The 26,202-nt window shown below is 35.4% G+C and overlaps 1 protein-coding gene across 31 annotated transcripts in view; it reads right to left on the bottom strand.

Annotated features, from left to right (window-relative positions):
- MAGI2 (membrane associated guanylate kinase, WW and PDZ domain containing 2) overlaps nt 1-26,187 on the bottom strand; it is a 1,508,583-nt gene extending 1,482,396 nt beyond the window's left edge. For all 31 annotated transcript variants that reach the window (XR_004728308.3, XM_035254988.3, XM_035254993.3 and 28 more), the window contains exon 1: nt 25,426-26,187. Coding sequence is in view for 30 of the 31 variants with exons in the window: in XM_035254988.3 (XP_035110879.1) it covers nt 25,426-25,726 (301 nt within the window). In the remaining variant the exon portion in view is untranslated. The remainder of the gene's footprint in view (nt 1-25,425) is intronic.
- Between the last annotated feature and the right edge of the window lie 15 nt (nt 26,188-26,202).

Below are 26,202 nucleotides of genomic sequence, written 5' to 3'. Positions count from 1 at the left end.
TACTTCAAAGCATTATATTGTACATAATTACATATTTTTGTCCATTTAAAAAGAAATATGTTTCTAAAATAGAAATAATGTATTAAAGACTATATAAAGTCACATAGTCCATATTCACTTGGAAAGGAATTTTAAAGTAATGTTTAAATATTTGGATCAGGCAAATCATTTTATTCCCCATGCTACAATCTTATATTATATGATGGAAATTAATGATATTATACCTGCATATTTAGTTCTATTCACATTCGTGTCTTCTAGAATTTTTAATTTTTTTAAGCCTCCAAAAATAAAGCCATATTTAAACTAGGTTCATTATTGTGAATAAATTATGGTCAATAGGATGTTAACATAAATTTCGTGGTCCTTTTGTGGGAGGTTTCGCTAAAAGATAGTCTGGAGTTTAAGATCAGCATGGCCAAGATGATAAAACCCCATCTGTACTAAAAATACAAAAAAAATTAGCTGGGTGTGGTGACAGGCCCCTGTAATCCCAGCCACTTGGAAGGCTGAGGCATGAGACTTGCTTGAACCTGGGAGGTGGAGGTTGCAGTGAGTCAAGATTGTGCCACTGCACTCCAGCCTGGACTACAGAGCAAGACTGTCTCTAAGGAAAAAAAAAAAAAAAAGACAGGCTGTTTCCTCTCTTTCTCTCATCCTTCCTGCTATTTCAAATGTGCATATAATGGCTGAGTTATTAGGATTAAGATCAGCCACAAGGATGTAGGAGCCAAAAATTAGTAGTATTCTGACTTTTAGATAACTGTTGAATTACCACACCAGTTCTGGACCACCTGTGTGCAAGAGAAGTCAGCTTCTCTTACAAGTTAATATATTCAGGGGTTCTCTAGTACTCCTAGGCAATAAGAATACTAACATCCTAAAACTAATGAATTATATATTAGTTTACTCAGAATTGTTTTGCATAGAATAAGGGTTATATACATGTTTTATTACATTACCACCATTGTCTGAGTCTCGGTTCTATAACTGAGTTCTCATTTATGTGACTGGAAATTAAACTGATAATATTTGTTAAAGTCTTGTGATATCTGCTTGGGAACCGGTTGACAAGTGATATATACAGACAGATTCTACAGAGAGGGTTTGTGGGAGAAAGAGAGAGACAAAGAAGCCCTTGGATAAAGGCTTCAATGACTATTTGCCTCTCTGCCCTATGAAGCATTGTGCAGATTATTTAGCAACAACAAAAAGCTGCACCAGGCAAACTGTGTTTGAACTTGAATAATAGGTACTGTATAATTTTAAAGAAAGAACCTTTTCAAAGAAGTACACAAATGATTGTTTAATCTATTGTGTTCAACAGAATCTAGTTGGATGGTCTTCGAAACATTATACACATTTGTCTTGATCCCAAACTGAGAATGGATTCATGGACTCATACGAAGCAATGTTTTAGATTTTATTGTGCAGCTGTCCGTAACAGTCCTGTTAGGTATACTATAAACATAACCACACTCTCAGGAACTCAAGCTGGAAATTATTAAATTAACTGAGCATTCAGACAATTTGGTTGATTAAACACTTTCCTGAGACGAATGCATAAACTGTTAGATCAGAATCATGCTCTGGGCTAAATCACACTCTCCTCCCTATCTTCCTTCTCCCTTTCCTCTTCCTTTCTCATTCTCCTACCTGTTTTCTTTCTTGGTATATTCATCAAAGAACTTCTCAGATCTGCATAAAGACATACAAAAAATGTCATTGTGCTATATTACCCTATGCCAATTCAAAGACAAAAATGATTTTCTATATCTCAAATAGAAATTATGAAACTAAGATATTTCTCATATTCTCACAGCTTGATACTGGTTATTTATACATTGAGGCATACTGTATTTGGATAAGTTATTGCATACATAACTAGAAAAATCAAAGAACATTTGGCATTTATATCCTATTTCTATAAGTTTGTCAAATTAGCCTGGGATGCACAATGTCAGAGGTGGACTTTTTACACTTTAGTTTTGAAGCCAGTTCCCCTTAGAATTTACTCTTTGTAAAGTAATTACTTTTGAACTACAGATGCAAATATCAGGAATTTACATTAATGATATCTGGAGTTGCAAACGTAGTAAATCTATTCTGTACCCTGATTAGAACAGCCTTCCTACTTTCACCCCTATTCAAATGACATAATTGTGTTCTTAAGTACTTTTGAAAATTAAGTCACTTCAACCTGTATGCCTGGATGGTTCTGCAGTTAGTTTCAATATTACAAAAAAAAAATCTTTTCTTCCACCAACTTCACTGTCTTCTGATTGCAGGGCTTTCTTACAAAGCACGAAAATGTCAATTATTGCTATGATTTGAAGTTGGATATAAACGTATTACACATAATGTAGACTTTAACTGGCAGTTTGTGGACACAAACATTCATTCATAGCTTGAAACAAATATCTTCTTCATTCAATTAATATTTACTGAGTACTTTCTATGTAAAGTCGGTAAGGAAAGGGACTAGGAAGATGTAGAAGCTTGAATATCTAAACTTGAAGATTTTACAGAATAATAGGTAAGATGTAGGGCTTAAAACCTAGATGATGGGTTGACAGCTACAGAAAACCGCCATGGCACATGTATACATATGTAACAAACCTACACATTCTACACATGTAACCTGAAACTTAAAGTAAAATAAAAAGTTAATTTTTTAAAAAAAGATGCCATCTATAGAAATGATTTTTCAAGGTTTCATGTGATAAGTGATCTAAAACAGAGACAAATAAAAGAATATAGATATCACTTCTAATAGAGAAATCAAGGAATGATATGAGAAGGAGATGCCATTAAAGCCCAGCAGAATTTTTAGTGGGCAAAACTCAGATACTATTCTTCGTTGAGGAAGGGAGGGAAGGATAGAGATAAAATCAACATTGTCCAGTATGGCTAACATGCACTCTATATGTAGGACAACGGCATCAAATACACTTAGAAAGTTGAGTTGGGGTTACATCATGGCAAATTCTTAATGTCAGCCTAAATATTTAGAGATTGTTCAGTAAGGAAAAAGAGTAGAAACAGAAGTATCATGTCGAGGGCCATTTTAGGCAGGTTAATATGGTAGTGACTTGCTGGATGGATTGGGCAAGGGAAAGACTGTCAGGAAAACTGTTAGAAGCTATGGTATTAATATGGACAGGACAAAGGAGGAGACTCATATACAGTGTTCACAGATGAAAGGGAAAAACAAAGAACAAGTATAAGAATTATTACCAAGATCTAACAGAACTAAACAGATTGAGAAGTCAGCAGAGAAAAGATCGCATGAATTTCCAAATATTCAGTGTATTGAATTAGAAATCAATGGGGTCCCTAAAAGAAACTGGGAAATCAAAAGGCAGAGCTTACTAAAATGATAGGTAAGTTGACTTTTAGGTTTTTAAAGGAAGAAGTAGGGCATGCATGTGGAAATGTCCAGAGAGCCACTGGAGAACATGACTAGTTCCAGAGAGGACTGAATGAAAACTTGGCTGCTGTCAGATTAGAAGTTGAGTCTGAATACATAAGACTGTGTAAATCTATTAACAAGGCAGAGAAGTATTGCTTTATAGATAATATTTTATTCACAGAAAAATATGATTATTTGCACATTTTTAGAGACAGAGTTGAGGTTAAAATGAAGTGGTACTTCCACAAGCCATTCCAGCTTAAAGGAACCTTAACTAATAATAGTAACATAATAATAACTTGTACTCTCCATGACCACTACAAAGAATGACCATCTTACCATGCTGATATTTATTTGATAGGATCAAATGCTTTGGACTATCATTATTCATTAACAGGCAAGGTAAAATTATGGTTGGCAAGGTTAATATAGAACAAAAATACGGAATGTCTACGTTTGTCACTAAATGTAAAATTTTAAAATTTCTAAAACATTTATAATCATCACCATTATATATGTTTTCTGATGATACAGGAGAATCTTCAGCAATTGGATGCTAACAAAAATGAACAGCAGCTAACTATAAATACAACTATGTTGTGTTTCCTTATCGGATTATATTGGATAACAAATCACCTGAGTTATAGCCTACTGAAAATATATTATTGTTCATTGTTCATTGTTCTCATTTGCTCATGCTATGTCCTTTGGGAGGCTTCTATTTTTAAGAACACAAAAACATCTACCTATGGTTTCCAATAGGTAAATTTTTTAGACAGCACTTTGGATTTGTTTTATGTGACTCTTTTAAATATACCTTGATTATCAAGGATTAAAAACACTAATAAAAGTAGACTATATGTTGATATATAACAGAAATAGCCTGTATATAATTTCTATATACTCTAAAAGTATATATATCTATATATAAACATATATATATCCATATATACACATATATATATCATATATATACATATATATATAAAACCCTGAAACCAAGTCCACATCTACAATGCTTCATAAATTAAAGATGTATTTTTCCATTCACAAAAGTAATTCTCCATCTTTTATTTAAAAAATTATTCAACAGAACAGCTTTTGATCTGTTCCATTTGTTTGAATAAAATCAAATTGTTTTAACATATAATAAATCTTGAACAAAAACATTAAACTATAAGCCTTATTGATACGTCAATAAATGAAAAAGCAATTTTTAATTTCTTTCCTTCTTTTTTTTTTTTTTTTTGAGACAGAGTCTTACTCTGTCACCCAGGCTGGAGTGCAGTGGCCTGCTCTCAGGCTACTGCAAACTCTGCCTCTCAGGTTCAAGCAATTCTCATGTCTCAACCTCCCAAGTAGCTCAGATTTCAGGCATGTCCCACCACACCTAGCTAATTTTTTTTTTTTTTTTTAGTAGAGATAGGGTTTCATCATGTTGGCCAGGCTGGTCTTGAACTCCTGGCCTCAAGTGATCTGCCTGCTTTGGCTTCACAAAGTGCTGGGATTATAGGCATAAGCCATTGCATCCAGATTATTCCTATATGTTTCTTAATAAAATGTATAAAGTTGTTTTAAAAATTGATCTCTCCTACTTTCAATAGTTTTTTTTTGTTTACAAGGTAGCAAAAAAAAGGCAAAAATAATTGGAAAACTCTTTTGTATAAGTTTTTTATTCAAGAATCATATTTTTCAGACATATTAAAATTAACTCATTTCTAATAAAAAATTAGATGATCTCATTAAATATAAAGTCAGAAGCCTACTAAATGATTAAGAGGATTGAGGAGTTGACTTTACAATTTATATTCAAGTTAAATTTTTATAATAGGAGTTATAACTTAAAAATGTCAGCCACTTAAATTCTTTAAAAAACAAGATGGTGCTAACCAATGAAAAATGTTTCCATCAATAACTACTATTCAGAAGATTTGAAAACCATGTCTTGTATTTAAGCTAAATTGATTCAAAGTGGAAGAACATAATATTCTGAAGAAGAATGCATGATGTATTTATTGCAAAGAATACATATGCAATTGACATAAATTAGTATTTACTAAATAGTATATTTCCAGTTTTTATTTTTAAAATACTCATAAAATTACAAAAATCTACATCAACAACTCAATCTCCTATATTCAGTTATTTCTCTACTTTATTGTGGTAAAATAAGGCTTGATAGGATTTTTAGTTAGCCTTCACAATTATAACTACATGGGGGAAAAAAGACAAAAGAGGCAACTTCACAAGGTCAGCATAGAATTTAATGCCTTTATTCCCCTATTCCCTCTCCTTCTGAATCCTCAAATTTATATAAAAGCTTCAGAGAAAATGTATGCGAATGAGTTAAATTCTTAGAAGTTCTTATCAATTCCTTTGTATACTAAGGAATAGAGAAAAAGCTGTCTTCTGCCATAAAGTTACTAAAGAAACATGGAGAAAAAAGGCAACCTGAGTGTATGTGATTCTTGACTCCTACTCAATTTCCAGTTCCACAACCTGTACATACACAATTGTCTGGGAACACCAAGCATGGATTACATGGAAATTACTTACTCATCTCCAAAACCACCCCAGATCTGTAACCAGCCATCTAACTATAAACACTGCTTGTATTATAATATATTTGTGCTTGTAACCTCTACTTGTTCACTTATTACGTGTGCATATAATATCACAGATCTCACCAAATATATCCCTATAATGTCTCTTATAGAGAAGGACAATGGCCTAATCTATCAGAGCCAATGAAAAAGCATCTTACTTCCAAACTATGCCATACTGTTAAACTGTGTCTTGAATACACTTGGGTTTTTGTCTGCAATGCCAAAGAAGACCAAAATCAATATTAAATTGCTAACTTCAAATATTAAAAGATGCCTTCTGCAGTTAAATAAAGACGGATAAGCTTGAATGTTAGCTTGAGGGAATAACCTATTCTTTTCTTTCCCTTTCTATATTTGCTTTTGCTAAACTTCACTCAGGCTGGAAATAATAATAATAATTGGAAACAGCAGAAAGAAATAGCTAATGCTGCTAGACAAGATGAAATAAATCTGCAACTCAAATAATACTAAATATAAGCTCCACATGAGCATACAAGAACAAAACACCTGAGATAAGACAGTTCTTTGGAGCCAAATCCCCAAGTTTACATTTTACAAGTAGATATTTTAGAAATGCAATATTTATAATGTATCTGGAGGCCATTGAGTATAAACAAATAGCAGATTTATATCAACCACAGCAGTAAGACTAATCATTTCCTAGGGGAAGGAAAGAAGACAAAAAATTTCATTTCTGAGAAAAATATTCATATAAAATGATAATATAATAAACTTTAAAGTTCTCAAAATAATATTTGTTCTAAAAGTTCAGAAAGCACAGAAACATTGTTAGGGGAATTTTTTAATCTTTGCTATTTATAGTATTTTATATTCCTTATATTTTAACACAGTCCTACTGTAGTATTTGTATGGTTGTTAACGGTATACACTACACAATACTGAAATGAAGAATAAAAAATGTAACTCTTCTAAATGCTTATGATTTCAGCATGAAAATGAGCAGTTGGTTTTGAAACATTTGAATCATTCTAAGATGGGAAGAAGGAGACGAAGCGAATTCCATTTCTATCAGAAATTTTGAAGCTTTGAAAGGGAAACTGAACTAGGAATGTGACACATTTGGGTGCTATAATTGTCTGTGTTGCAGTTTGTGGTACCTATCTAGGGAATTGGTTCATTAATCCTCTAGACTCTGCACAATTCTGTTTTAGCAATACAGCAAAGTGGTTAAGAGTGTAGACTTTTCAGCCAGGCAGCTACTTAGTACTGAGTGACCTTAAGCAATCTGTGTGACCTTGGGCAAGTAATGAACGTCTTTCTCCATAAGCTTCTTCATGTTTAACTGATATGATTTTTAAAATATTACCCCATAGAGTTAATGTGAGCCTTAAGTGAGTGTTTAATTCCATGTGATGTGGGACTTTTCCTGTTTTCCTGTAATGTAGCTGTCTTCAAAGCTGAGGACAATGCTAAATAAGCAAGTTGCTAATCATATCCATGGTCAAACCAGTTCAAAGATTATCAGTTGCATCAGTCTATATAGAAAGACTAAATATTTGAAAAGGGATTCTGTGAAAGAGATGCTTTATAAAGAATTTTAATAGACAATGGAGTCTCCTCTCACATTTCCTCTTAGAGGAGAGGAATGTGCTGTATGCATGGAAATGGTCACTCCAAAGGGATCACTCCTAGACTAGCTGTTTGTCAAATTCTTCAAAGAGTATATAGTTGCCCAATGCTGATATGCACAAGCAAGAGTGAGACAGTTCTTATAGATTTTGACAGCTTTTCTTGTGAGGATAGGGACTTCATAAGGATAGGGATTTATGCATACTTCTTGGCAGAAGAATTCTGAAGGTGGGAACCTGTGTGGAGTTGCTCATGATATTTGGGGAAGAAGTGATATGGCTGCATTTCTACTACATGGTAGGTCAAGGTTGCCTGAGGTTTTCCTTGCTTTTCCTGAAAGGCAAGTAAAAGTTCTCTTGAAGGGATGCTGCCCAGGAGAGCTGCCTGTTGGGTTAAAGGGATAGCCTCAGAAAGAGCCTGGAGGTATAATGCAGTGGGAAGGAGCTGAATTATAAGCCATCAGGTTTAGTCTATTCCCCTGTCAGAAAATGCTGCAATAGACAGAGTCGGGTATGCGGAAGGTGATGAGAAAGCTAGAGTATCTTTGAAGAACATACAAATATCATCCATAACAGAAAAGCAGTATCTGGATGCCTGACGTAACAGAGGACATATATGGGAAGATTAAAAAGAAGTGGAGGAGCTTTTGCTTCTTTATTCTTGTTTCACCTCATCCCTTGCCCTGATCTCAGAGGAGACAGAAGGAGGTGAGGTTGGGAGGAGGTAGAGCAAATGGCAAAGAAACAGACCACACTAACTTCCCTTTTTACTGGTTTCCAGAATTCAAAAGATGAGAGAATCTTTAAAGTGGATGCAAGGTTAAAGTTTGTCTTTGGAACAGACAACATTTTTGTTTCATACCTAAAATTATGACTATTCTGATAAATGAAAGAAAAAAATAATTATGAGGTAGGCCAGTGATCAGAGGTGGGGCAATGGGGTCTGACAGAATACACTTCAAGGCAGGAGTAAGTGAGAGAAAAATAATTGTTTCTTGTTTGCATCCTTTGAGCCAAACTGCTTAATCAACTGGTTATATGACACAGTACATGTGACTAGCATATAGTAAATGAGCAATACAGTCTAGCTGGTACTACTATTGTTAGATATTTTTAAATTGGTGACCCTAAGTAAATTCAGCAATGTTTATATCACAGGGCTAAATTAGACATGGACTCTCAAGTTCAGCATTAATAAATTCAGAGATTCACAGATGAATAAATAAAATATAAGAAAATCAACTGATTTGTCTATCAACCAAACACATCAAAATATCAAGTGTAACAAAAAAGGAAAAAGCATATTCTTAATACAAAACTGTATATTGTGATTTTCCTTGACAGAAGAAACTTATTTCTGACTACTCAGAAAATGTAAAGGTATTTTTTAAAAAGGATATCACATGTATTCCATTTTATCACTAATTTACAATGAACTACTTAATCTATCACTTCTATATTTTCCTTCGTTCTCAAATAGAACAATTTTCTTTTTTCTAAAAGCCTGAAACAAATCTTATACTAGATGAAAATCTCTCTCTTGGAGCAAAACAAACAAACAAACAAACAAACAACTGAAGACTCCCAATAAAGAAAATAGCTTATTCTAAGTGGTCTTTTGATAGTTTAGGTCTATGGTGATGTCATCTTGCCTCCATCATTAGCAGCCAAACTCTCTTAGATGAAATGTTGACAAGTAATTCACTCAGGATCCCAGCTTTCCTCAGAGCTTATACTCTTTGAACCACAGAAAGTATAGATTACACACTGCCAAAGTATTTAACACATAACTTTAAAATTAAATAGAAATAGATACTTTTTCACAACAGCTTCAGTGTAAGGACAAAAATGATACTTAAAAACAGAAAAATCATAATTTAGCTGAGCTGTGAGCAAAAATGCATTTCAGAACAAATATTTTGGTAAAAAACATTTACGCAAAACGATTCTCATAATGGATGAGGTAAGTAGTAATCACATTGCCAAAAATCTACTACAGTATAATACAGTAAACTCTAAGTATATTCAGAAATAAATTATTTCAATAGTTTTAAAGTATTTTTTCAAGGATGGAGCTGTAGGTTAAAATGACTGTATTAAATTACTTATTATTTATGGACAAAGGTTCTTAAAGTGCAATCGTTAATCTTATATATTAACTTGACTGGGCTACAGGGTGCCCAGTTACTTGGTCAAGCACTATTCTGGGTGTTTCTGAATAAAATTAACATTTAACTTGATATACTGAATAAAGCAAGTTGCTCTACTGAATGTGGTGGGCCTCATTCAATTAGTAGAAGGCCTAAATAGAATGAAAATGATGACCAACTTCAAAAAAGGGAGACTTCCTCCTGCCTGCCTGCCTGCCTTCAAACTCGAACATTTTTTTTTTTTTTGTATGCAGACTTGAACTGAAACATTAACTCTTCCTGGGTCTCAAGCCTGCTGACCTTTGGACTGCAACATACCATCAGTGTTCGTGGGTCTCCACATTGTTAACTTATCCTGCAGATCTTAGGGCATAACAGCTTTCAGAACTCTATAAGCAAATTCCTCATAACTGTCAGTTTATCCTAATTTTCTGGTGGTTTTGTTTCTTCGTAGAAACTTAACATATCTCAAATAAGTCAAGTATTAGAGAGAAAGAGAACTTTACCATTTATCCATTCAATGAATGTTTTCAAAAACATTCTACATATTTTCAGGCATTATGCCAGGTAATAGGGAAACAAATAAGAATTAAATGCTACCTATCCTTGGTGAGTTCCAGGTCTAGTTTAAGTTACATATTTGAAAACTTCAATGGCAAATCATCGTTACGTACAAAATATTGTACATTGTTATGTACAATATTTGGGGATGTGAAGAATTAGAAGAATCTGGATGTAATTCTCATATACCAATTCTGGATAAAATAACTGAATTTTCAGATACTGGGTTACAAATGACATTCTTTTAATTTATACCATAATTTGTATGACATACAGTTTAAAATACTCCATGCTTCATTTCTGGGACTTTGAACTAGAGAAGGTACATATAAAAACATTTTTTATTCCATGCTCAAGAATTGGCAGAATTAATATAATTGAAATATCCATACCATCCAGAGCAATTTACAGATTCAATGCTATTCCTATCAAATTACCAACATCATTTTTCTTAGAATTAGAAAAAAAAAACAATTTTCTAAAATTCATCTAAAACCAAAAAGGAGCCTGAACAGCCAAAGCAATCCTAAGCAAAAAATACAAAGCCAGAGGTATCACCATTACCTGACTTCAAACTATACTACAAGCCTACAGTAATCCAAACAGCATGGATTTGCTATGTGTCTAAAAACGGACACATAGACCTATCAAAAAGAATACAGAACCTGGAAATAAACCTTCATACCTACACCCAACTGCTCTTCAACAAGGTTGACAAAAATAAGCAATGGGGAAAGAACTCCCTATTCAATAAATGGTGCTGAGATATTCACTATCTATACATGAAAGAATGGAAATGGACCCTTATATACTATCACATCCAAAAATTAAGTCAATATGAATAACAGATTTAGATGAAAGCCCTTAAACAGAGAGGTTGCAGTGAGCTGAGATCATGCCACTACACTCCAGCCTGGGTGACAAAGTGAGACTCCATCTCAGGGGGAAAAAAATATCCTCAAAGAAAAGTTAGTAAATATGCTTCTGGATATCAGCCTCAAAGAATTTATGACCAAGTCCTTGAAGGCAATCACGACTCAAACAAAAATTGACAAGTGGGACATAATTCAACTAAAGAGCTTTTGCATAGCAAAAGAAACTATCAACAGAGTAAATGGACAACCTGAAGAATAAGAGAAAATATTTGCAAACTTTGTACCTGACAAAGGACTAATATCTGGAACCTCTAAGGAACTTGAACAACTCAACAAGCAATAAACAAATAACCTCATTAAAAACTGGGCAAAGACACGAACAGGCACTTCTCAAAAATATACAAACAAGTGGCCAAAAAACATATGAAAATGCTGAATATCACTTATCTTCAGAGAAATGCAAATAAAACCACGATGATATATCATTTCACACCAATCAGAATGGTTACTATTAAAAAGTCAAAAAATAACAGATGCTGGCGAGGCTGTGGAGAAAAGGGAATATTCATACACTGTTGGTGGGATTCTAAATTAGTTCAATATCTGTGGAAAGCAGTTTGGAGAATTCTCAAAGTACTAAAAATAGAATTTCCATTCAACCCAGCAACCCCATTACTGGGTATATGCCTAACAAAAAATAAATTTTTCTAACAAAAAGATACTTGCATGCATATGTTCACTGCAGCACTATAAACAATAGCAAAGCCATGGAATCAACCTTTATTCCCATCAATGGTGAACTAGATAAAGTAAATGTGGTATATATGCACCATGGATTACTATACAGTCATGAAAAAGAAGACAATAATGTCCTCTGCAGCAACATGGAGGCCATTATCCTAAGAAAATTAATGCAAAAATAGAAAACCAAATACTACATATTCTCATTTATAAGTGGAAGCTAAACATTGGTACACATGGACATAAACATGGGAACAACAGACACTAGGGACTACCAAAGGTGGAAGGGATAGAGGGGACAAGGGTTGAAAAACTACCTGTTGGGTACTATTCTCACTTCCTGAATGATGGGTTCAATAGTACCTCAAACCTCAACATCACACAATATTGTAACAAACCTTGTAACAAACCTGTAGCAGAATCTAAAATAAAATTTGAAAATTTTAAAAAGATATTCTTTTTTAAAAAATTGAAAATGTATATCTTTAAGGTGTACAGGATAGTGTTTGGTATGTGTGTGTGTAAACTAAGCTTTCAAAAAGATATGTATATTCTAACTACTGCCATATGAAAATAATAATTTAGCATCAGAGAAAAGTAACTCATTATAAACATAGTACACAATGAGGAATTCTTAGTACAACCTAGAGAAGAGTTTGCTTTTAAAATTTGCTCCAAATATAGCCTAGAACATCACAGGAATGGGCAAGAAGGTTGGTCTTAAATTAGCACTTTATGGAATCAAAAACTGGGGTATTGTTTAGGTCTGTGGCCTTTGTATTAAGACTGAAACCATATAATTGATAAAAGCAGCATTGTCAAAGACAGAATTCTTAACATTATTGTTTGTATCTGGCTCGTTAATAGAGTAAAAATGTTACCTTTAATGTTTACAAGTGATAAATTAACATTAATATGATGAATCAATTCCATATGCTACACATTAAGAAGAACCCAATTTAAGAAGATTGGTTTATATATTACAGATGTATGTCCTCCTCTCCCCTATTAGAAATACTAAGTAAAAAAGAATATATGTGCAGGCATGTTAAATACAGGCATTCCTCAAATTTCCAATCTTGATCTCTTCTTATTTTCAATGCTCTTCTAATGGGACCACAGCTCTTTGCCACGCAACAATTATCACTATAAAAACAATGCATCTGAACTCTCTACACTGCAGGTCCAACAATCTTGTGAGCTCTAGACACAGGTGACCAACAATGTTTGTCAATCAGAAACATGCCATCTGCCAGGCATCTCAAACATATTATACTAGCAGACACTCATTATTCTCCACGCACTGTGTTCTTTAATACCAACTGGAGCAAAATGAAATAAGAAAATCTTCTAAAAATATAAAATAGGCCAATTCTAACTTAATTTTGTTAACTCACTATCTTTAATTCCAATGCCTAATCTAAATTGTGTTTTTGTTTGTTTGCTGTTGAGATGGAGTTTTGCTTTTGTTGTCTAGGCTAAAGTGCAATGGTGTGGTCTCAGTTCACTGCAACCTCCACATCCCGTGTTCAAATGATACTCCTGCCTTAGTCTCCTGAGTAGCTAGGATTACAGGCACATGCCACCATGCCCAGCTAATTCTGTATTTTTAGTAGAGATGGGGTTTCACCATGCTGGCTGGGCTGGTCTCAAAATACTGACCTCAAGTGATCTGCCCACCTCAGCCTCCCAAAGTGTTGAGATTACAAGCGTGAGCCATCACGCCCAGCCTCTAAATTGTTTTAAGTAAAATATCAGTTATAACTATCTTATGAATAGTTATGTGCATATATTACTTATGCACTAAGGATCACAATATTCTGAAACATTGTGAAAATAGCATACTACTACTTCTGCACTTCTCAAAGATAGCAATTCTCTTTTTCTAGAACAGCTAAAACCATTTCCCCTGTATGTTAAATTTTAATCTCTGAAGTTCACGGCATCTTCATCTACTTCACACACCTAGCCTTAAGTCAGAAACCTGAAAGTCATTTTTGCCTGATGCCTCCCCTTCATCACTACCTCCCATCCCATGGGATGTAAATTCTTACTCACCCCACTCTTAAATATGTTTTAAGCTCACCTCCTCCCTCCATTCCCAGTACTGATGCCAAAACGTAAGCCTAGCTCTCAATTTATTCTCCCCTCCATACATAACTAAAACCAAAATGTCTCCCTTCCCTCGATCCCTCTCATGAAACAAAACAAAAAACAGAAACCCCAACCATTTTGATTATGTTTCTCCCTCCCCTAAACACCTTCAGCGGCTTTATCCACCTACGGTATAATGTCCATAATCTTTAGGTTTCTAAGTAAGGCCTTCCCTGATACGACTCCAAGTTTCCTTTCTGGAAAAATCCCCAGTTGCCACCAGAAGCGCTCACTTACCCCTTTCTTTGGGCTCATTGGTCTATATTTATTTTTCTACACTGTAGGATCATCTTTTCCCTCTCCCACCTTGGGTCATGCTTTTCTTTCTGCTTCCCACACCTCCCTTCTTGAATTTCTACTCAAGCTTTGGAGACAATCTCAAAGAGCTCTTATTCTATGAAGCACTCCCCAGCCCCACTTGGCATCTTCCATCTCTAAATAATGTTTCCGAGGGAACTGCACTAAGCATTTTACAAAAGATTTCCACCTATCCTATTCTCTACAGGTAGTTATTCTAATAACTACCCTGTAACATTAGGAGACTGAGTCTCAGAAAATGTTAGCCCTATCATAAAGAATTGGGCTATAATCCAATTAAGTCCTCAGACTCCAAGATCTACACTTTCTATATCATACCTTTCTGTTTCTTCCTCTCCCTCCTATGTGCTGTAGAGGTAGTAATATTTACTCTTGCACCATTACACTGAGCACAGTGTTTTAAGGTTTACTTTGTATATTTTTGCCTCTCCTACACTGTAATCTTAGAGAGTAGAACCTGATCCTTATTATAATTTTATGGCCAGGAACTAGCTTTCACATGACATAAAACAAAGAAGTAATGAATAAATACAAGTTCAAGTCTCGTCCATCATAACACACACACACACACACACACACACACACACACACACAAACTCCCACCCCTCCTAACTAGGCATCTTCTTATAGAACAACTGTCCATTACCCTTTACAACAAGCAAGTTCCTTGAAGGAGTTGTATGCATGTGCTATTTCCATTTTTCACTTCCTGTTCATTCTTCAGCCCTATGACATGTGGCCATACACTTTCCTGAAATAGCACCAATAAAGATTATCTTCATTTTTGCCAAATGCAATGGCAAAGTTTCGGAGTTCGTGTTTCTGACCATTTTTGCTTTGTTTGGTGGTACTGACCACACTCACTCAATATTAAGAGAGCACTTAGTACAGTCTTAGTTTCCTTTCTGGGCTTTTCCTCAGACTTAGATATCACGGCATTTCTCTGTTCTTTTCTCTTTCTTTCTTATAAGAAGTAAATGAATTCTAGCCCTGGATAAATGGAGCTAGAACACTTTGATGAGTCAGTTCATAATTACATGCACTCCTGGATCAATGGCAGTGACGTTTGTAAACACTATATAATTTAAAAAATACTTCAAGTTGGTTTTGGCATGTACTGTTGGTATATTTTCTGTGACTGGTTTACTTTCTTGATTATGTTCCATTTTGGATAATTTTAAAATGAATTTGTGTTCCTACATTTTACTTCAGAATGGTAACAAATTTCTTGAGTTTAAAGCAGAAGTCTCTTCCAGAGCAAAATTCAGTGAGGTAATGGAGACATGCCTAGAATTTGACTGAGCTTATGTAACTGGAAAATATATCGTGATGTCTTCTCCAAGATTACTCCACTTTTTGAAAGAACATCTTTACCAATATCTCCAAAACAATAAAATAAGAATAAAACATACTTTCCATTCCTGTAATTTGTAGTTATATAAATAGGTTATATAAATGAGAATTATTTTGGCTGCAAGTAACAGAAAACCAAATGTAAATGGCTTAAATATGCTTACTATATTATTATCTCAATAACAAGGAGTCCAGAGATAATGCTAGCTCTAGATTCATTATTTCAGCAGTCCTCTAAGGAGCCGGTAGCTTTTCCTCACTCTGTTCTGCCATCCTCCACCTTTCAGCTAGCTCTCTTCACCATCACAACACGACTAAAGTGGCTTCAGGCAGCACCTCCCCGTGCAGCAGTTTTCACAGGCAGAAAAGTAAATAGTCTTTTGTTGAATCTTATCTGAAGAATCAAGAAATTTCTCAGAAATTCCCCAAGGGAATTCACTTTATTTTTCCTTACTTAGAATTGGAGATAAGCCATTTTCTAAACTAATAACTGGTGAAAAAATGGAATTACCTTGCTTGATTTAGTCTAGTTCATTCCTCTGGTCTGAGACTAACCTGATATGGAACACATACCAGTGTATCTACATGTAGATACTTGAACAAAACTGACATTTTGATACTAAGGAAGTGGGGGAGGAGGAGAAGAAATGCATTCCAAATAGATAACCAACAGTTTTTTAATAACTAACTTTGTGGTTTTCTATCTGAAAAGATATTCAACTGAAGCAAAGAATCTCCTTAGTCAATGTTAAAAGTGTCCATTTCTGGACCAGGAATGGTGGCTTATGCCTGTAATCTCAACAGTTTGGGAGGCTAAGGCGGGTGGATCACCTGAGGTCAGGAGTTCAAGACCAGCCAGCCCAACATGGAGAAACCCCGTCTCTACTGAAAACACAAAATTAGCCGAGCGTGGATGCATGCCTGCAGTCCCAGCTACTCAGGAGGCTGAGGCAGGAGAAATGCTTTAACCTGGGAGGTGGAGGTTGCAATAAGCCAAGATTGCGCCATTGCATTCCAGCCTGGGCAACAAGAGTAAAACTTCATCTCAAAGGAAAAAAAAAAGTATCAATTTCCCTAATGATAAAAGGTAACATAGTTTTTATATTAGACATTAAGACTTTTCAGTTAATTTTAAAAAGGAGACTTAGGATAAGAATATAGAAAGGCATTTTATTGATTTAGTATACTGTTTGGACCAGCAAATAGAGTACATTTATACAGTTTTATATTTCATTTATAGTATGTGTGTATTTTACAAACTCTTTTTTTTAAAAGCCAGATACAGATGATATTTTGCATGATCATATACAGGATTCACTCCATAATGAAGCTGACATAAGAAAAATGGTTTTAAATTTAAAACATGAATGTAATTAAAGATATTATATTCTTCATTTTATAGTAAAATCTTGTGGGATTCTTCCCACTTAAACTTAGTTTTACTTTTTCTTTACATTTTTGATTTCTCACCAAAGCAATGCCGTTACTTGTACTTTAGCTAGACACTTATAAATTAGGCATTGTTTAACTTATTTTTAAATGATTATTTGTATAATGTCAATATATTGTATATTCATATTATTGAATGAACCAATAAAAATATAAACCACTCTTCAAATGTGTTATCAGTTCATGAATGAGCATGTCCCTTGTCCCTGCCTTTTCTTATGTAACATTAATATAAAGATATTATCCTGTGCATTATAACATTAAGGTATTATTCTGTACATTGCAACATTAGCACATTGGCTTGTATATTAGGTGTTCCACCAGCCACTTTGTGATACAAATAAAAATGACCCAAATCCAAACTATTAAATCTGACTTCTTTTTATCACTTTTTAACAACTAATATATACAACACATAGAAATTATTTAGGTGCTTTATTTCAGTATGTCTTCATGGACTCTCATTATTGGAATTAATAAGGGTTAAAAATATCACTCACAGTTGAAAATTAATGGATGACTATGCAAGCTTTTCAGCTTGATTTGTCACACTTGGAATAGTTTAATGTAACTGTTTTCCCTAAAGTAAGGCTGTATCCTAACATGCTTAAATGCCTGAGACTATTTAAAAACTGGCACTGAATCTTAGTGTTTGAAGTGTGTGTGTGTGTGTGTGTGTGTGTGTGTGTGTGTGTGTATTCCATGTATCCAAAGATGCAGAACAAATTTGCTGTTCTCGAAAGTGACTCCCACCCTAGACTGAAGAAGAGCAAAGCACAGGGACTTCCAACTAAAGAGGAAAAGGAGATCCAACGTAGATAGATACGGTTTCAGAAGAAACACTACGAGGACTTGAGTATTTTAACTACTAGTAGGTAACAGCATCTTAGATAAAAATTCTTGCTGTTCCAGAGGAGGGAAACAATTTTCTTCTGCTTATTCAACCTTCACTCTTCACACGAACACAATGTCCATCCCCTAAGTATATGATTTGCTAGAATGGTAAGATTACCATTATTATGTTCAGGGTCTTTTTAGAAATAAGCCAAGACTTTTGGAAGATTTTAGTCACCCTCCAAGCCTAAATACTTGCTATGTTTTGAAGAAACTTTGTCTAGCAAAGCGTTTAACATCCTTACATCATAGACTGTGATAAAAAGGAAATTAGGGATTGCAGACCAGAATGCTTCACAATGGTGGGCATGGTGGCTCATGTCTGTAATCCCAGCATTTTGGGAGGCAGAGGTGGGCAGATCACTTGAGGTCAGGAGTTCAAGACCAGCCTGGCCAACTTAGTGAAACCCCATCTCTACTAAAAACATAAAAATTAGCTGGGTGTGATGGTGGGCATCTGTAGTCCCAGCTACTTAGGAGGCTGAGGCAGGAGAATCACTTGAACCCAGGAGGCAGAAGTCTCGGTGAGCAGAGATTGTGCCACTACTTTCCAGCTTGGGCTACAGAGTGAGACTCCTTCTCAATAATAATAATAATAATAATAGATAAAGAATGCTTCACAAAAGCAGTATTTGGATGTTTTTTAGCTCTGAAACTTACTGGTGCTTACAATCCAGCTAGTCAGATTTGACAAGTTTAGGGTATGTCACCAGATTAATCTGTGGGTTTCTATAGCACTTATTATCCTCTTCATAGCAACACAAAATATTCATTTAAGCAATAATCACTTGTAAAATGAAAAATGTTAAAAATGTGTGTAATTGTTTTTGCATTATTTTTACAAAGACACTCCCTATGATCTATTAAGTAACAATGCAAAGTATAGTTTTTGTGCTACTCTTGATCCATGGCAATATAAATAATTCAATTTATATTAGAATTGGAAAACTTGCTTTTCAACAAACATCTTCAAACACAATGTAATATAAAAATAGATTTTAAAATATATATTTTGATTTTTTTAAATAGTTTTGTTTCTTTCTACTTCATTTCACAGAGTCACTTAATAAAATCCATAGTATATATGGAAAAATTCTGATGTCATATGCATGTGTTTCAATAAAGGCAGTTAAGAGGTTGATGAAATTTATTCCACAAATTTTTTCAGTAGAAACTTCAACAGAGACAAAAATCTCTTCCACTTTGTACTATAAAGGTTTCTTTTTTTCTTCTTAACATATCTTTGTCTGGGTATATCCAATGATATACCCAGTACAGTAAGTATTTAGGCTTAAACTGTCATGTTTTTGACAGTAATTTTTTTTAAAGTAAGCCAAAATAACTAAAAATGGCATAAAACCTGATAAGAATTCATGTAACAATTACATGGAGAAATTATTTTCCCAGGTAGAAAAAGTCATATAATTATTTCAAAAAATTGAACAAATCTAGTCATTCATATAAATCATCCACTCATTAGCCTAATGCATCTTTGAAATTATATCAATGGGATGCAATTAATATTCATACTTATCAAACAAGGAAACTTGTTTCTTCCAGACCATTCAAAACAGTCAACACTATATATTAAACTTAGTCCTTTTACAGAGTTGACAAAGATGTCAGTAAGATGTAATAATAAAAGTAATTTATATTAATTCTCTATGATGATATGGACATAGCACTATAATTTTTAGCAGATGTATGCCCCTATTCAAGTCTTCAATAATGTAAATTCAGCAATTATAATTTTATTACTAAGTTTCCCATATAAGATGATTTACTTTTATTAGAGGAAATACAACAAGCGCTTACTGGAGACAGAAGGGAGATGAGAATAGAATGGAATCAGTAATAATAAAGTCCCAGTACTAAGACAGTTGTATGTTTGTTGTCATGATATGCAGCCAGACAATAACTAGGGAAGATTTTTAGAAATTAATATTGAACACTGGCGCTTCAAAGTAGATGTTTCCATTGAATTGTAAGATGGGATTAATTCAATAAAATGCTAAAATCATTGGGGAGCTAATAATGGAAGTATTCTTGGTTGCTTCACCTTGTAACAGTATTAATACGGAGACATTTATATTGATTATTTTCATACAAAGTATAGAAATATTATAAAATAGCATTTTAATAATACTACAGTATTTTAATAGTATTTAAATAGTACTATAAAATAGTATAATATAAAATGCAATACAAATTTTTACTTATTTATATTGCATTTTATATTGCCATACTCACAAATGTAAAGCATTCTTTTTGCTGAATTTGATGCATTTCTTCTTTATTATGCATTGTTGACTGTGAACACTTATGAATTAACTGTTTTATTATTGTTGGTCTTTATGAGGTGCTTAATTTCTAGCTGAGAAGTAAGAGTTCAACTTACTCTTAACTACAATTATATGTTAATATAAGAAGTATAAATTCCTGAACTTAAATTAATGAATTCTAATAGAATTTTTATGTTGTCAAGTTTAGAGTAAATAATTCAATATATTCACCAATTCTTTGGGAGTAAAGATATGAGTACAAAGAAAATAAATTACTATGTGAAAATAAACTATGTCTAAATTATAAAATAAATATAAAATAGCAGATATTTACACATAAAGGCAGAATCAGTGGGAGTTATTTTTAAAAGGTGAAAATACGTTCCATTACATTTATTGATATTATTCTTCAAATAAATGCGTTTCAAATGATTTATTTTATTCTACAGAAAAGCCTTAAAATACAACCTGCAAATTATTCTTTATTAGTCAATCATTTCATATTTTTCAGTTAATGTGAATTGAGTAAAATATCTTGAAAATTAAAAACATTTCATAATGTCACTAGCTCAAAATGACCAATATGTTTGCAAAAGCATTTACTAAAGCCTATATAATGCTTATCACCTCCCAGATGCTACCTGATTTAAATACATAGCTTATCAAATATCATAAGGTTCCATTACCAACCCAGGTTAGTTATCTTGTTCAAATAGATAGCATTAACTGACATACTCTGGAATCAAAACCAGGTGGTCTACTTAGAAGATTGTACCTTTAACCATCACTCTACCCCACCTCCCTGAGGAACATGATTCTGCCAGCGTCTACTATGTATATGAAAGTCTTTATTTAAACTATAATCAGTCAGATATGTCAAATGTGAATATGCTTTTCTCATTATGAAAGTGAATTTGTGAGTTATGAGGAATGAAAAGGAATGTGGGCATAATAAATGTGCTGAAAGATTGAACAGTGTAAATGTTAAGAACAGAGATAGTACTTATAAAAGCCAAATAATCATGTTTAATATTCGAGGTCATACCATTTAAATTATCTACATATACAAAAAAACTACGGTGGTTTCACTTACAAATTATGCCCGAAGAGAACTGTTTCATTAACCTTGTCCAAAACATCAATGGGACTTTAGTTCTAAAATAAGAAACTGATCAAACTATTTAAACAATGTTATTGTTTATTAAACAATACTATTCATATTCCTCACATTTCTATGAAAAGAAAGTCAATCTTTATTTTCAGGAAATTTGACATAATTTGTTTTTATCTTTCCAAATACAAAGGAGCATATAGATTTGACTCTATTATTCTAGCCTGAAGTCAGTCAAAAAGAAAGTGTGACTCTTAATAAATGTGGATCTACTTTCCTTTGAAGGTGTCTTTGAAAGGAGCAGTAGGAGGGAAAGTAATGTAGATCTTCTCTGCAACTGAATTTCAAAGGATTTATTTGGCCCATCTTCCACATGGGAAGAATTAGAAAAACTTTTTTCCTTCTATTTCCCATTGTGAGATATTAAATGGGAAAATAAGTTCAGGTTATGTAGGTCTCTATGAGATTTTAGATGCATTAGCAGTCATAGTGCAAGGAATGTAGGACACAAAAGCCTATGTAACTGGCTGCTGTGAACTTTAGTGGCAAACCTTTAAAAAGGGAAAAGAAAAATGAAAGAAGACCTTTAGCACTTCCATATAGATCTCAGCATCACTCAAAAACTTTCTTCAACTGGGTCTGATGCATTAATGAGATCATAGAATTACTGTTTATTTAGAATTAGGTACTTTGGTGAGGAAAGTTTACTATTATAAACAAAATGCCATAGTTTATAAAAAATAATTGGATGTGACAATAAACCACATTTTAATATGTGGTTTATTATTGTGTTGACTAAAAGCAGAAAGCTTAAAAGAGAATTCCTTGAATTTAAACAGCTTTAAAAATTGTTTTGCAGACATTTAAACAGTGTAGAAACACTTATGACATATATTTCTTGTCTAGTATGTCTGCAAATCCTAGCAGCTCACCTGCTTTTAAAATTACAACAATTTAAAATTATAACTGTAGTGTAAAGTTTGGCAAACAAGTAAATAAAAATTGAGTAAATAATGCAATTTTACCTGGTGCAGTTTTTAACGATATTCTTATTATTCAAATCTTACCTTTTCTTGATAAAATCTGCCTTAGTTAAACTATGATAGTGTATGTGGTTTCCATAACATACCCAATGTCTGAATGATCAAAAATCAATCTCATTAACGTTTTAAAAATGCAACTGCTAAACAAACCATGTTTAAGTTTTCCAGCTATGCTAGTTTTTTGCTTCTCTCAAAACATAACTACTGAGCCAAGAGTTTCTAAATGATTTTCCTGCATATGACATCTGTATTGAAACCTAAGACACACAGGCACTATAGTAAAGGTGTCAAAAATTTGATTTTTATAATCATAAATCTATTATTGGATGAGGAAAAGAATTATTAGAATAGCAACATGAATCATATTTAAAAGAATATACAAGAGGATTACTTATTCCACAAAAAGTAAAAGGAACATTTTTTTTTCCTGTTTTGGTCAGCGGTGATTCAAAAGGTGAAGCAGGCTCCTGTGGGGGCTCTGTGGATATCATTATATGAATTTATCATCAATGAACCAGTGAAGCCTGAAACTGAGGGTTGAAATAGAGTGAAAAGAGATTTTCCCCTAAATATATCATATTATAAGCATATATTCAGAGTTCTAAAAGCAATAATCTTTCACATAAAATTAAATACAAGAGTGATTGCAGACCACCTTACAGCAAAATCATGGCAGGATTTAAATAATATCTAGTCTAGATTCTCATCTTATATAAGAATCTATGGCATATGGTCATTTCAGCCTCTTCACAGATACCCACAATGACTGGAACCTCAGCCCACGGATTTTGGAAACCTCTGTTAGAAAGATAATGATTTAATGAAAGTAAAGATGCTTCATCCTTTAAAATTTGTCATAGATTTATCACCATTTTGTCCTGTGGGCTATCACAGGATAGTCAGAATTCCTTTTTCTACCTGATAGCTTTTCACTATTTAATGATAGGTTTCATTTCTCTCACTTCTCCAAGTTAAGTCTTCCCCATTGCATTTCATAGAAGATACATATAATACTCAAGAATCTTCCTTTATTTCTCTTTCGAACTTACTCTTTACTAGTTTGACAGTTTGCCAACATCCACCTCAGCAAGGAGTGCTCAGAATTGAACACAACATTTAAGATGTGGTCATCATTGCAAACTATCATAGGGCATCCCTTTGTAGGGCACTATTAAGTACAATTTAACAATGTTTAACTGTTGCAGGAACGTTCCATGACAAATGCCAAGCATTTGGCCAACAAACTCATGGTCATAATTGTGCAATGAACGTTTTGGACCCAAAGATATTTACAGTTATATCTATATCTATAAGGTGGTATCTTGACATCGAACATGTTAACGAGAATCTCTATATTCGAACCTTAGGTATGTTATCTTCAAAAATATTAAGATACTCTTATTTTCCTTCTTACCAAACTCACATCCCTTCAGTGTTATATAGTATGGAGCTATGTTGACTTATAATAGCCTATCTCTCTTTATTAGCTCTTAATACTCAAGAATCCCCAAGGAAAACATTTTCTTGTATGGCAATTTACATTTAAGAAACTTTGCCCAAGACTTTATTCTTTTGTTTACTTGAAAACAAGTTTTTTAGAGAATAGTTTTACAGTGCAGTACATCTCCGCAAGAGCGTTTCTTGGTAGTTGATCATGATTCAATGACAAAATGCAGGTCATGACATGCTCAATTCCACCTTTGAGTCAGGACAAACAGTGTAACATCAACAACAAATCCTTAGGCTGATATGCCTGTGCCACAAATATCCTTACACAGCGCACATGAAATGTGCAGTGAGCTTTAAAAAAAAACTACTTTTTTCTACTTAAAGTTGTCCTCTATTCAAACTTTTATCTCATTCTTCTATCCTTCTGCACCCTAATTTTCTTTCAAGCAAAGACAGAGTTCTGGATGATCCCAGTCTCTCCAAATCTACATCACAGGCTTTAATTGACGCTCATTAAAGTCAGGTTGGAGCTGAGGGAGCCTGGGCTGTAACCAGCTGGGGTTTCATCCAACTCCTCCCTCAAATCACGCCCCCCAAATCGGAGCCAGAGGAGAGCCCAACCACAGAGGACTTCTACTCAAGGAGGGCAACCCCTGAGTAATGTCCAGGCCGACAACCATCCCCTCCGAACCCCGCCCAGCACTAGACCACGTTCCTAGCGCCGCGCCTTCTTCCGGAGCCTCCTCGGGCCGGCTGGCTAGGGGTGAGCGCAGGGGTTAGTCAGTGCGCACGTGACGCGCGGTGCCCACATGACACGACCGTGGGCGGGGGAGGACAGAGGAGTGAAGAGGGGGAAAAGTTACAGAAGACCGGTCAAACCGCCCAAAGCAATTTGTTCCTTCCCTTCCTCACCAGCCAGTGGCTCAAGGATCTCTAAGAGACAGCTGGGGACCCAGGCGTCTCCAGTCCAGCTCCCGAAACGCTGGACGCAGTTCTGTGCTCACCCCATCACCCTCTCTTCCTAGCCCAGCTGGTGATGCCGCTGCACCCTCAAGTTGCTCCTTCCTTCTCTCCCTTCCTCCCTTTCTTTCCTTCCTTCCTTCCCCAAAAGCTCTTCATCTACTTTGGGTGATGCTACTGACGCACATTCAATTTGCCCCGGGAGCTCTGAGGAGGTCAGGCCAGGCCGAGCACCTTCAAAGGGGAGGGTCTAACTGAGCAAACAAAGTTGCACGCCACACCGCAACCTGCCCCTCCCCTCCCTTTAGCCCCCGAGTCGAATCCCCAGCGAAGCTCACTTGCACTGCGGGTCCCCTCTGCCCCCCACCACATCATCGCGCAACACACTCCCTTCAACGTGTGCGCCCACCCTCTCACTGCCCTGCGCCCCGAGCGGTCCCACCGCCCGGCAAAACACTGAGCAAGCCGCTGCGCTCACCTTGCTTGACACACTTGAGCCGGAGGGGGTCCTTGCAGTGTTTGATCACGGCCAGCACGTCCCTGATGGTGAGCCCAGCCACGGGGGTCTCGTTCACCTCCAGCAGCAGTTCCTCCGACACCAACTTGCTGCCGCTCTCATAGGCCACCTTGCCGGGCTTCACCTCCCCCAGGTAGGGGAACTGTCCATTCTCGGCGCCCCCCTTCAGTTCAAAGCCAAGCTGGCCCTCCGGGTTCCTGCCAATGACACTCTCATGGACTTTGCTAGTCCAGTGGCTTTTCTTTTTCAAGCTTTTGGACATGGCAGTGGGGTGAGTCGCCTCAGTTCCTTGGGGTCCTCTGGGGTTGGGGGTGTTGGTGATGAGAGAATGAGGATGGAGGAGCAAGGGGGCCCCGGGGAAGAACAGCAGACTTTGCCTTCGCCCCCCTCTATTCGGTGCTTTCCCTCTTCTTTGGATGGAGTGTGGACGAGGAAGGGGGAGGATGAGAGGGACCGCTGGGCAGAGGTAGGAGAGCTTGGGTGAGGTTGTGCTGTCCCTGGAATGACACTCAAGGCTGTGGCCCCGCAGCAGAGGAAGCGGTGGTGGTGGCGTCGGCGGCGGCAGCAGCCGGAGCGAGCAGTAGCGGAGCTGGTGAGCGGGTGCGGTGGGGGTGGGGAAGGAGGGTAGGGATGCCGGGGGCCACTCCTGCGTGGTGCGAGTGGGAACGCGCGCGCGCGCCCGGGCGTGTGTTGTTAGCTGATATCCATGGCAGCTGCAGTGACAGGGTGCGTGTGTGT

Source organism: Callithrix jacchus, chromosome 11 (assembly GCF_049354715.1).
Source record: "Callithrix jacchus isolate 240 chromosome 11, calJac240_pri, whole genome shotgun sequence".
NCBI classification, from domain to species: domain Eukaryota; kingdom Metazoa; phylum Chordata; class Mammalia; order Primates; family Cebidae; genus Callithrix; species Callithrix jacchus.
The sequence above is the reverse complement of the archived record's forward strand: the minus strand, read 5'-3'. Positions and strand labels throughout refer to the sequence as shown.